General features: G+C 37.0%; 1 protein-coding gene across 13 annotated transcripts in view; it reads right to left on the reverse strand.

The window, feature by feature from the left end:
- Positions 1-4,558: 4,558 nt before the first annotated feature.
- Positions 4,559-13,059, reverse strand: part of SGK3 (serum/glucocorticoid regulated kinase family member 3) — a 119,511-nt gene continuing 111,010 nt past the window's right edge. For all 13 annotated transcript variants that reach the window (XM_070631548.1, XM_070631542.1, XM_070631544.1 and 10 more), the window contains 2 exons: positions 10,496-10,585; positions 4,559-6,419 (listed from right to left, as the gene is read on the reverse strand). In XM_070631548.1, coding sequence (XP_070487649.1) covers positions 6,249-6,419; positions 10,496-10,585 — 261 coding nt within the window. In that variant the 3' untranslated portion in view covers positions 4,559-6,248. The remainder of the gene's footprint in view (positions 6,420-10,495; positions 10,586-13,059) is intronic.

Genomic DNA, 13,059 nt, shown 5'->3' on the forward strand with positions numbered 1-13,059 from the left:
TCCATCCATTTACTTTTAATCTGTATGTGTCTTTATATTTAAAGTAGATTTCTTGTAGACAACATATAGTTGCATCTTGTTTTTGGTCCACTCTGACAATCTCTGTCTTTTAGTTGGTGCCTTTAGACCATTTATGTTCAAAGTGATTATTGATATAGTTGGATTCATATTTACCATATTTGTTACTGTTTTCTATTTGTTTCCTTTTGTTTCTATTTTTGTCTATTCTTTTTCTGCCTTTTTTTTTTTTTTAAAGATTTTATTTTTTCCTTTTTCTCCCCAAAGCCCCCCGGTACATAGTTGTGTATTCTTCGTTGTGGGTTCTTCTAGTTGTGGCATGTGGGACACTGCCTCAGCGTGGTCTGATGAGCAGTGCCATGTCCGCATCCAGGATTCGAACTAACAAAGCACTGGGCCGCCTGCAGCGGAGTGCGCGAACTTAACCACTCGGCCACGGGGCCAGCCCCTGCCTTTTGTTGTTTTTAATTGAGCATTTTACATGATACCATTTTCTCTCCTTTCTTACCATATCCGTTAAACTTCCTTTCCTCCCTCTTTGTTTTTTTAGTGATTGCCCTAGAGTTTGCAATATACATTTACAACTAATCCAAGTCCTCTTTCAAATAACAGTACACTGCTTTGCAGTATAGTGAAGTACCTTATAATAACAAAATAATCTTAATTACTTCCTCCTGTCCCTTCTATCATTGGTACTACTCTTTTTACTTATACAAAAGCATTAAGCATATATGATATATACATGAGCATACATAATCAAATATATTGTTGCTATTATTTTGAACAAACTGTTATCTGTTACATCAATTAAGAATAAAGTTTTTATTCTACCTTCACTTATTCCTTCTTTGATGCTCTTCTTTTCTTTATGGAGATCTGAGTTTCTGACCCACATTATTTTCCTTTCCTCTAAAGAACTTCTTTTAACATTTCTTGCAAGCCAGGTCTACTGGCAACAAAGTCTCTCAATTTTGTCTGTCTGAGAAAGTCTATTTCTCCTTGATTGTTAAAGGATAATATCACAGGGTACAGAATTCTAGGTTGGTCTTTTTTTTTTTTCCCCCTCAACACTTTAAACATTTCACTCCACTCTCTTCCTGCTTGCATGGTTTCTGAGAAGTCAGATATAATTCTTACCTTTGTTCCTTTATAGGTAATGATTTTTCCTCTGGCTTTTTCAGGCTTTTTTCCTTTGTTTTCTCTAGTGTGGAAATGGTGTGCCTAAGTATAGCTTTTTTCTTTGGCATTTATCCTCTTGGTGTTCTCTCTGAATCTGTGGTTTGACATCTGACATTAATTTTGGGGATATTCTGTCATTATTGTTTCAAATTTTTCTTCTGTTCCTTTCTCTCTTTCTTCTCCTGGTAATCCCATTATGTTACACCTTTTGTAGTTACCCCACAGTCTTTGGATATTTTGTTCTGTTCTCTTTAGTCTCTGTTTGCTTTTTCAGCCTTAGAGGTTTCTATTGAGAAATCCTTAAGCTCAGAGATACTTTTCTCTGCCGAGTCCCATATACTAAGCCCATCAAAGACATTCTTTATTTCTGTACTGTTTTTTATCTCCAGCATTTCTTTTTTGGTTCTTTCTTAGGATCCCCATCTCTCTGCTTACATGACCTATCTGTTCTTGCATGCGGTCTACTTTATCCATTAGAGCCCTTAACCACAGTAGTTTTAAACTTCTGATCTGATAATTCCAACATCCTTGCCATATCTGGTTCTGATGCTTGCCTTTTGTCTTCAAATTGTTTTTGCCTTTTATTATGGCTTGCAGTTTTTTCTTAGGAGCCAGACATGATGTACTGGGTGAACAGAACTGCTGTAAACAGACCTTTAGAAACGTGGTGATATGGTGATGTGTGGGGGAGGGGAAGAGGCCCATAGTCCTACAACTAGGTCTCAGTCTTTGAGTGAGCCTGTGCCTCTGGACTGTGAACCTAACAAGTGTGTTTCTCAGTTTTTCCCTCTCCCTTTAGGTGGGGCAGGCTGGCTACAGTGGACTTACCATCATTGAGGTATAAGAGAAAAATTCAACACAGCAAGGCTGTATTACCTACCATCTGGAAAGAACTGAAAAAAAGTCCAACATACTGAGATCAAATTTGACCATTTGAGTGAGTCTGTTTTACTGTTTGTAAGCCTTCTAGGTTTCATGAGTTAACTAAAAAAAACACACAAATATTGACAACTCATTGTAGACTTTCCTACAAAGATTTAACTAAAATGAAAGTGGAAAGCTCTGCTCCCTAATACAGTGAATGCTGAAATATGTTAGAAAAAAATAATCCTTGAGATATATTCCTGCAAAAGAGAATTTACAATAAAAACTTATGGGCCAGCCTGGTGGCGCAGCGGTTAAGTGTGCACGTTCCACTTTGGCAGCCCCAGGGTTCGCCGGTTTGGATCGCGGGTGTGTACATGGCACCATTTGGCATGCCATGCTGTGGCAGGTGTCCCACGTATAAAGTAGAGGAAGATGGGCATGGATATTAGCTCAGGGCCAGTCTTCCTCAGCAAAAAGAGGAGGATTGGTGGCAGTTAGCTCAGGGCTAATCTTCCTCAAAACAACAACAACAACAACAACAAAACTTATGAGTCACACTTGAACACAAGATTTGTAAAATCACGAAATATGTCTGGTTCTTCCAGGAAGCAGGGTTATGTAGAGTGATGTAATGCTTTGTTTTAAACTATTCTCTTAGGATTCATATGGTGACCTATCATTTTCAGTACAATGTGTAAAAATAACTTTTTATTTACAGAATCCTTTGATTGGCTACTTCACTGCTATAAATCTCACTCTAAATTTGTACTTCTCTATTAGCTTTTTTTGTTTAATATTGCTTTAAATCATTCTCTACTATCTTGCCTTTGGTTAAAATATTAAAAAGTTACATTTCAAGGCAGTTATATTTCTTTGTGATTTAATTACCTCCGTAAAAATAGGTATAATGTAAAGAAACAGTAAAATGAGAAATACTTTTGTGTAGGGGTCCTTTTAACTACTAAGGATATGTTAAAAGGATTACAAATGGCTTATAATACAACATTGGTAAGATACCAAAAATACTAAATAAATGATATGAATCTCCTATTGGAATGCTCTCAGGGAAGTTAGAGAGTAATTTCTCTTAATATTAGGTGAGTAAAGGAGAAGAAAGTGGCAGAGAAGAAACCTAATCTTTCTATAGCCGTGAATCCTTCTGAACATCTGAACAAAGCTACGTGGCACTCCTCACCGCATGCTGACCTCATTGACACACAAAACTTGGCAAACCATTTCAAGATGTTTAAGCCACCTGAAACTCATCTGTATATACTTTGGGGTTTCACATAATGAACCTTGGGATATGGAATAATCTGTCAAAACCAAAAAAGTAAAAATTGCCTTAAAAGGTGAGTGGCAGAAAATTCCCCTTCAAAAACAGAGCTAACTTCCAAACTACATATATGAGGAATTAAGTTATCAATTTTAACATGCTTTATTGAAAAAGTCATTCCATTATCACCAAAAATGCTTCTGCATACCCACTCCCACTTTTCATACAGTATATCATATACAAAAAAATGATTTGTAAAATATCTGTGTGAAGTTTTGTAACATTACATCTATGGATAACATACTAGTTACAGATATGCTAAAAGATATTGGTAATGGTAAATTTCTATAGTGGTAAAATTTTATAGTAATAAATATTTAGAATATTTAAACCATCTTTCAAATGTTTACCATTGCTGAAATTACATCCAAACAGTATTTGTTGGCTCTCTTGGTAAATATCTTAAGTTCAAAAATTATTTTGGCATATAAAAATTTTGAACAGAGCACCTGCTTCCAGTATATACGTCACTCAGCACCTCTCCCTGAATATGCCAAATTTTGTAATTTTCAGTGTTGGCTATGATGTGACAATGGGTAGGAAGCCCTACACTGTACCATAAGCAATAAAATAAGAGGTATGGGTAACAGGAAGAATTGAGACCTTTGCAGGGGCCGGCCCGATTGCACAGCGGTTAAGTTTGCACATCCGCTTTGGCGGCCCGGGGTTCACCAGTTTGGATCCTGGGTGTGGACATGGCACTGCTTGGCAAGCCATGCTGTGGCAGGCATCCCACATATAAAGCAGAGGAAGATGGGCATGGATGTTAGCTCAGGGCCAGTCTTCCCTGGCAAAAAAGAGGATGATTGGCAGCAGATGCTAGCTCAGGGCTAATCTTCCTCAAAAAAAAAAAAAAAAAGAATTTAGACCTTTGGGTTTCCTTAGGCAATAACCAAGAAATGGTTCAACTTTTAAAAGGGTATATACATTCTTCTACAAGACTTAGCATGCTATAAGAGAAAAGATACACTTGAAACTTGAAAGAGATTTTGTTCCCTAAATATTAAACGTCAGCCTATCATGATCTAGTACTTTTTACATGTGTCCAAATATTTAGTTAAAATTTTTTACTTTTCTCCTTCACACATATAAATAATTGACCACTATTGAAACCATGACCAATTTTACTTTAAAATAATGACAGGCACTAGATGATCATTAATCTTTTTGCTAGTTTATTATACCATATAAGATTTGTATTTCTTGTGATCTGAGAAACATCAACATTCTATTTTAAATTTGTTCTTAAAAATATACAATATTGCACTTTAATTTTTGGCAGTTTAATTAAGGATCAGCTGAGTAAAAAAAAATCATACTTGAAACTACAGTTCTTATTTTGCTTTATAATAAGCAAAGAGCTTTGTGTAAAAGCAGAACTTACAGTAGTGCCAAATAAACCATATATTTACAGTGTTGCTATGAAAGTCTTACCTCTAAAGGAAGATTCAGTGTATTGGATGCAAATATTATTAATCTAACAAAAGCACACTCTCCTCCCCCATTCTGCTGAACAATTTTAAGCCAAACAGTATTGGTGTGGAATGCTTTTGCGATTCCTTCCTCAAGAGAAAATACACAGAAAGAACGCCTATTCTTGAAGCATCTAAACTGGGTCACTAAACTTTTTCACAATGTTTCCTATATGACTTGAAAAATTTCTACTCTAATAACTGAAATTCCAAGAAAGCATTCTTTCTTAGTTTTTCTGTAGTTATTCTCTTTCACAATTACAAGTACACAAGTTAGTTGGTTTTTAATATGATTTTTAAGGTCAGATTCCTGTACTTTTTCTAGATACTGACTATGCATCTGCCTGAATTATTTTTAACTTTTGTTACATTGTAGTGAAACTGTATAAATTTATACTGACCCAGAATCTGCTATTCTACTTTTTAATCCCCATATTAGGTAAATACTGTAGAAAGTTCAGTATTTTTCACTTATCAACTAGGAAGGTTTTGAAAAGCTTTTTGCAGAAGCAAATACCAAGATTTAGACCTACTTAACAATATATTAAACATTCAAAAGGATCAAAAAGAATATAAATAGAATGTATTTGTAACATAAATACATGACACAGAGACATTCATATTTGGCACCACCTAAAAAAAAATTCAGCAGTACTTTAATTACTCTTCAGATCTTTGGGACTACTTAAAATTTCTAACTATTAAACTTTTACTTTTCCTCCAGAGGAAAAATAATTCACAAATTTGAATTGGTATTTCAAAAGCAAAGAATTTCCTTTCGTTACTTCTTAATGTGATCCGCAGAATAAATGGTTATTCAAAGTGTTAGCTAGCAGCCAATGTATTAACCATGCTTTTACATTTTAATCCTACCAAGAAGTGATTATGTCAAACACTGATTTATCATGGAAAGATATGGTTTCTTCTTAAATAACCATGTACCAATTGCATAGTTCTGATCTGAGAACAAAGGTCAAAGTAGAGAGTTACAAAGGCATTAATATATGTTAAATGAACTGAAACTGACTGTTGAAAAACAGTCTATCTTGGGTGCATGTTAGTGTAAACTTAGAGGGAAAAAAACAGTCATTAGCAAAAAAGTTTTTTAAAAATAGGTTAATGCTAAGAACAACAGCTTTTAAAATTTCTGTTTAAAAATAAGCTTAATAAACAAGAGTACAAATTTTAATTCAAAACTTAGCTCTTTGAAATGCCCTATTTTCTGGCATACAGCAGAAAATACATTTTTCATAGTTTTTAACATTACATGTAAAAATGAGGCACTAGTTAAACATATTTGAATATATTCACAAACAGGAGTTTCAGTCTCATCTGTAGGCTTATATTTGCTCAACGGTTTCTGGATGACAAAGTGTTCACAAAAATAAGTCTTCTGAAGGAGGTGCATAAGAGAAACCAAGGAATGCGTCATCCGCCTCCAGTACGCTGGCGTTCACTATAGAATAGTCAGAAGACACACACACAGAATACGGAACTGTTTCTTCTGTAAATGCTGCATCAAAGTTCCTGATATCATCTGGTCCTGCCTAAAACATCAAAAGTACACTGTTATTCACCTTAGCTTTTTTCCCCTTAATTCAGTCCTACATTAAAATCCCTTTATGAATTTGTATATTTATTCCTGGCAAGTTTAGATGTCTTCCTACTTCATCATTTCTTCAAAACACTTTCTGCTTTCCTCTCCTGACTTTTATCATTTGGGTGAGGTTATCTGTCCTTCTAACAGTTAAGGCTCTTGTTGCTGGGTCGGGGGAGGAGAGGTAAGAGTGAGGAAGGCTAGCGTAACAGAGTCCTTAGCCATGTTAATTTGAATCTCAAGCCCTGCAACTGACTCCCTTTCGCTCTTCCCATGGCCATCTCTAAGTTTAGAGAAGGGGCTCAGGCAGGTTGTTCAGGACAGCATTTTGCATTTGAGCTTCCATAAAATGCCTGCCCATCCAGTTTCTCAATTCTAGGTAGGTGGAGCCTTTTGAATAAGGAATGATGGTCTGTAAGTCAAGTTGCGAAAGGGGCCTCTTCTGGTGCTACAGAGGTCATGAAGGACACCCTCGGCTCCAGAGGCCTAAGGGAACCAGGGACCTGGGAAAGGAAGCGCGGCGGCTGCTTAGGCTTGAAGGCAGCCGTTCTTCATCTTCCTTTATGACTCTCCCACCTTCCAGTGTATTTACAGATAAAAACTGGGATACAAATTCAGGAGATTCACTCTTAAAATCCATCCCTGAAGCTCTAGGTTATCTCTGCTCCAAGGGGAAGAGAATCCTTAAAATGTTCAAGTCGTTAGGTCTCAGGGAGGTAACAGATAAGGATTCAGAGACATTATAAGCCAAGGATACAGTTAGCCTGGTAGGTCTACAAACAGCAGAGACCAGGGAAACCCAGAGTATTAGATCCTTCCATAGGAGATACTCCCCTACAGACGAGAAAGCAAGCTGGAAATTATATTTATATATACATAAAAATTCTTACATATAACCCCAGAAGCCTGTGCTCTGGAATAAGACTAAGGTTTGAATTCTGGCTGTGAAATCTGCTAGCTCTAATTCTTCAGAAAACGGCTCTCGCTCTCTGTGCCCTTGTTTCCTCTTCTGTAAAATAAGAACGCTACCACCTACCTGTTAAGGCTGTAGTGAGGATCTGATGAGTTAATACATAAAATTCCCAGAATCTGACATGTAGATGGTGCTCAAAAATGACGGCAAATGCAACGAGAAGGACCCACAACTAAGAATATACAACTATGTACTGGGGGTCTTTGGGGAGAAAAAGGAAAAAAAATATAAAATCTTTAAAAACAATGATGGCAAATGTTCTTTTACTTGACTTTACGAGTATTTTGGGAATGCCCTCATGGCTCACGGCTAGTACTGACATGGCTAATACCAGATGGCTTATCGAGAGAGAGGGCTCTGTCTTCAAAGTGCCTCAGCTCAAATTCCAGTTTCGCAACCTTAACTACACTTTGGGCAAGTTATTTAACCTTTTCTGTGCCATTCTGTGGAAAATAACAGTAGTATTTCATGGATTGTTGTCAGAGTTAAGTAAAAGGATACAGTATTGAGAACAGTTTATGAGAATATCTACTTTTTCATACTCTAGCTAACTTTCTGACCTTTGTTAATCTGTTAGGTGAAAACTGGTAACCTGTTAGGGTTTATTTTGCATTCTTCAATTATCAGTGAGTTTGAACATCTTTTCTTATATTTAAAAGCCATCTGTATTTATTTTCCTGTGGTTGTACCTTTTCTGTCTTTTATCTATATTTCTACTGGTCTTTGGTCTTTTTTTCCCATTGACTTATAAGAATGTTTTATGTGTAAGGGAATTTCCCCCAGTTTGTTATTTGCAGTGTTTTATTCATGTAGACATTTCAAAATTTTTTTTTAAAAGATTGGCCCTGAGCTAACATCTGTTGCCAATCTTCTTTTTTTTTCCTTCTTCTTCTTCTCCCCAAAGCCCTCCAGTACACAGCTGTATATTCTAGTTGTAGGTCCTTCTGGTTCTGCTATGTGGGACGCCACCTCAGCATGGCTTGATGAGTGGTGCTGCTTTGTGCCCAGGATCCAAACCAGCAAAACCCTGGGCCACTGAAGTGGAGCACATGAACTTAACCACTCAGCCACGGGGCTGGCCCCAACATTTCTAAATTTCACGTGATCAAATTTACCAATTTTTTTCCTCTCATGGTTTCTTGGTTGTGAGTCTTGCTGTAAAGGTTTAATTAACCAGTCACAGAAGAGGAGGGATCCAAACCTGGAGGTATCTGACTCTGAAGTCGACACCGCTTCCATTTCCAAGGTTGCTTAGAAAGAACCCCTAACTCTTTAATATGCCTGATGAAGGTTTATTTCAGGATAACTAAACTCAGTAAGACTCTCAATACAAAGAGAAAAATAAAATAATTCTTAAAGCCCTGAGTTCCTACTGGAAACTCTAGAAATCAGGGACAGAAACTGCCCCTAACAGAGTCACTTCTGAAACAGTCACTTCTGGATGAGCTTCATGAAATAAATCAGTCTACAAATACTGTTACGTTTATAGGTGTACAATATCACACTTATTAATTAATACCAGCTATGAGCTGTGCACTGAAATTAACCTTTAACAAAACCTGAGGAGACTAAATAATACTTACTCTCCTGAAGTGATTTCCTTATCCTGCTCTAATTTACTAAAAAACTATTTCACGAGTTTTACAGCAACAAGAAAAAACTTTAAATAAAAGAAAAACAAATTTACCTATGATCCTGCAAACCCAAATCAATCTTGGTTTATATTCTCTTTCAGTCCTTATCTGTTATTTTTACTGCAATATAATCATAAGTCATGAAAATTATAATTACCATGTTTTCATTTAAGATTATAAGGATTTTCCAAGTGTCGGCTCATTTTTATATTTATTATCATTTACTCAACCAGAAAAGGCAATAGAGCATAATAAAGCATAAAAATAATGATGACTTTGGGATCTGGCACAGATTCGAATCTTTACTCTACTTTTTAATCCAGCTATGTGACATCTCTGACTTTCCATTTCTTCATTTATAAAACATCTATAATAATAAGAATAGTAATAGCAGTAACTTGGTAGCTTATTTGAGGAATAAATTATATATTGCAGTGCATAAAAGTATACATGCCTGTGTATATATAGGAGGCCATCAACAGTAACATCATTACTGGCCTACTGATGACTATTAATTTCTCTATTATTATATATTTATTTCTGAAAATTTTCAACATTGTTAATACTATAAACAGGCTTTTTTTTTTTTAAAGATTGGCACCTGAGCTAACAACTGCTGCCCATCTTTTTTTTTTTCTGCTTTTTTTCCCCAAATCCCCCTAGTGCATAGTTGTATATTTTAGTTGTGGGTCCTTCTAGTTGTGGCATGTGGGACGCCGCCTCAACATGGCCTGACAAGCGGTGCCATGTCCGTGCCCAGGATCCGAACTAGCGAAACCTTGGGCCGCCAAAGTGGAGCACGCAAACTTAACCACTAGGCCATGGGGCCAGCCGCCTAAACAGACTTTTTGATGTAGCTTTCTGTTTAAAAATAAAAATCTTTAGGTAAAATGTTTCCATCAGTAGATTTAACAAGTTGAGATAATACAAACATTTTTATAATACGGTCTTAATGTTTTCCAAAAAGAATATAACAATTTACATTACATTAATAATGTTCATGGCCCCCAAATAAATAAATAATGTTGCCTGTACTTGGTTTTATATCAATCTAGAAAAAAAATGTGCATTAGTGTTACTTAAAATGTTTATTGATTCATAGGTATGAAAATGATACCTCATAGTTACTTTAATTTGCATCTTTTCTACCTATTGAGCTCATCCCTTTCTTATACATACTCCAAAGAAACCTTCACAATTACTGTGCTGGAAGATATTTTTATCAATCTAACTATAATCTTACTGGTCATCTTGAAGTTATCAGTTGTCCTAGACAACCCTGAGTAACATATTTCACAAATATTTAGGTACTGATTCAATTTCATTCAGGTTAGATTTTGAGATCTATTGCTAAAATTATGATGAGCTACAGTTCTACATTTCACTGTTTTACAAAGAAAGATTTGGATATATACTTACCACATTAGGATTAAACGGTGGTGGAATCCTCTTTTGTACAAGGTCAGTCCAGCTGAGCGATTCAAAAAAAGGATGATTCTGAATTTCAAGCTAGAATATTAAAGAAATATGTATTTTTTATTAACGCTGAAGAATATATTAAGTAGTCACTGAAGAACTTTATGAAGCCAAATCATTATCACTTGTCCCTCAATAATTCTTTTTAGGTACATGTTTATGTTATTCATGTCACACAACAGTTAAGTGGAAAGACTACTACAGCAGACATGAAAGAGCTACTCAGAATGACCTGTTTAAGTTATATCCTCTTCACACAGTTTCTTCATTGGTAAAATGGGGTTAACATTTCTGCCCTGGGTAGTTTTCAGATTGTTTTAAGAATCAGTGGAAAATATGGAAATAAAAGTGGTATAGAAAGAATATAGCATTATAGAGGTACAAAGAATTATCATTATTATTATCTGAATGGGAAAAGTAAAGAAGTTAGGCAAGAGAGTTTTACACAGTGTGGCAGAGGCCAAATCAGGGCGACGAGCTCTACTAGCAAAATGTATTCCACTCTGGTGTTACTTTTATCAAAAGATGGCACCATATTGATTCCAGCTTCTTTTCCTGCAAGGTGCCATAAGTATATAAAGCAGGATCCAACCTAGTTTGGTAAACTTAAAGAGACTTCTTAGAGCCAGCCCTGATGACCTAGTGGTTAAAGTCCGGGGCTCTCCACTTTGGTGGCCTGGGTTTAGTTCCTGGGTACGGAACCACACCACTCCTCTATCAGTAGCCATGCTGTGGTGATGGCTCACATAGAAGAACCAGAAGGACTTACAACTAGAATATACAACTATGTACTGGGCCTTTGGGGAGGAAAAAATAAACATAAAAAACTAAAGAGATTTAGAGAAAATGACGTCTGACCAGAGTTCTGAAACATGAATAACAATTAGCCAGACAAAAGAATGAGGGGAGAACATTCCAGGTAGACTATGAAGGCCCTGAGGTAGCAAAGAGGTTAGGCTGGTCAAGAAAATGAGAGTCCCGGGGCTGGCCCCGTGGCCGAGTGGTTAAGTTCGTGCGCTCCGCTGCAGGGGGCCCAGTGTTTTGTTGGTTCGAATCCTGGGCGTGGACATGGCACTGCTCATCAAACCGTCCAACATGCCACAACTAGAAGGACCCACAACGAAGAATATACAGCTGTGTACTGGGGGGCTTTGGGGAGAAAAAGGAAAAAAAAAAAAGAAAATGAGAGTCCAATATGGCTGCAGTATAGGGAAGGATGGGGATTGTCACACAAAGTGAAACTCAAGAGGTAAAAGAGCTGTATCATATTGGGTCTACATTAAGAATTGTGGATTTTATTCTAGGGTTATGGGAAGTCATCAAGAAATTTTAGGTAGGGGACTGTCACAAATGTGGTGTTTTTTGGTTTGCTTTTTTAGGACCACTCTGACTGTAATGGGGAATGGACTGAAGAATCAAGGGAAAATAGCTACTCCCGTGGCCAAACAAAACATGACAATGCCAGGAAAAGAGCAGCAGCAGTGGGAGTAGAGAGAAGTATCTGGATATGGGAAAGATGTAGGAGGCAAATACAACAGGACCTGGCTGTTTGTTGAATGTGGAAGTAAGAAAGAGAGAAGAGTCAAGAATAACACTCAGATTTCTGACCTGAACAACCAGGTGGACAGTGACGTCATTTAATAAGAAAGGGAGCACAGAGGAAAGAAGCAGGAGTTCAATTCTGAACATGCTGTGTTTAAAGTTCTCTTAAGAAATCCAAGGGGTGGTATTGAACAGGCAAATATTATGAGTCTAGCGTTCACAAGCGGGGTCAGGACTGAAGATATAAATGTGTGAGATGAAGATACACAGATAACCGAAGCCACAGGAGCAACTGAGACAGTCCAGGAAGAGAGCACAGACGAAAAGAGGGTTTAGGACAATCGCAGGAGCGGCAACAGTCTGGATGAAGAAGGGGAGCTTCACAGGAGATTATGGAAGAGGGTCCAGAAATACAGAAAGGAAAGCACGAGACGAGTGTGTGCTCTTGTAGAAGCCTAGGAAATAAGAGTGTTGAAGTTTAAACGCTGCCGAGAACACAAGCTGAGGAATAGAAGTATTCAGCAATTCTAGTAGCTATTTAGTGGTAAATTCAGAAATTGAGAAGAGACTGGGAAAGAGAGAATGAATAAAGAAACTTTTAACAAGTTTCTCTACAAAGGGAAAAAGACAGACTATTGCCGTGCAGGACAGCAGGGTTGAGGGTTTTTTGATTTAAGAAGCAGGAGACTTGATAATGTTTAATTACTGACTGGAAGGAACCAGAACGAAAAGAGCAGTTATCTGTGCAGAAAAAGTATGCACACGGCTCCCTGCAAGGGGTCGAGATCCAGTGCACAGGCAGGAACTGACCTTTTCCACTGCATTGGGAAGAAGGAAATGATCAGAGCAGATGAACGGAGGTCTGAAATCTGATAGGAGAGGCTGAGTTAGTTCTGCTCTGATGATCCCATCTTCCCTATAAAACAGAAGGCAAGAGCATCTGCTAAGGAATCTGGAAATTAGAA

The sequence above is a fragment of the Equus przewalskii genome, chromosome 8 (assembly GCF_037783145.1).
Source record: "Equus przewalskii isolate Varuska chromosome 8, EquPr2, whole genome shotgun sequence".
Lineage (NCBI taxonomy): Eukaryota > Metazoa > Chordata > Mammalia > Perissodactyla > Equidae > Equus > Equus przewalskii.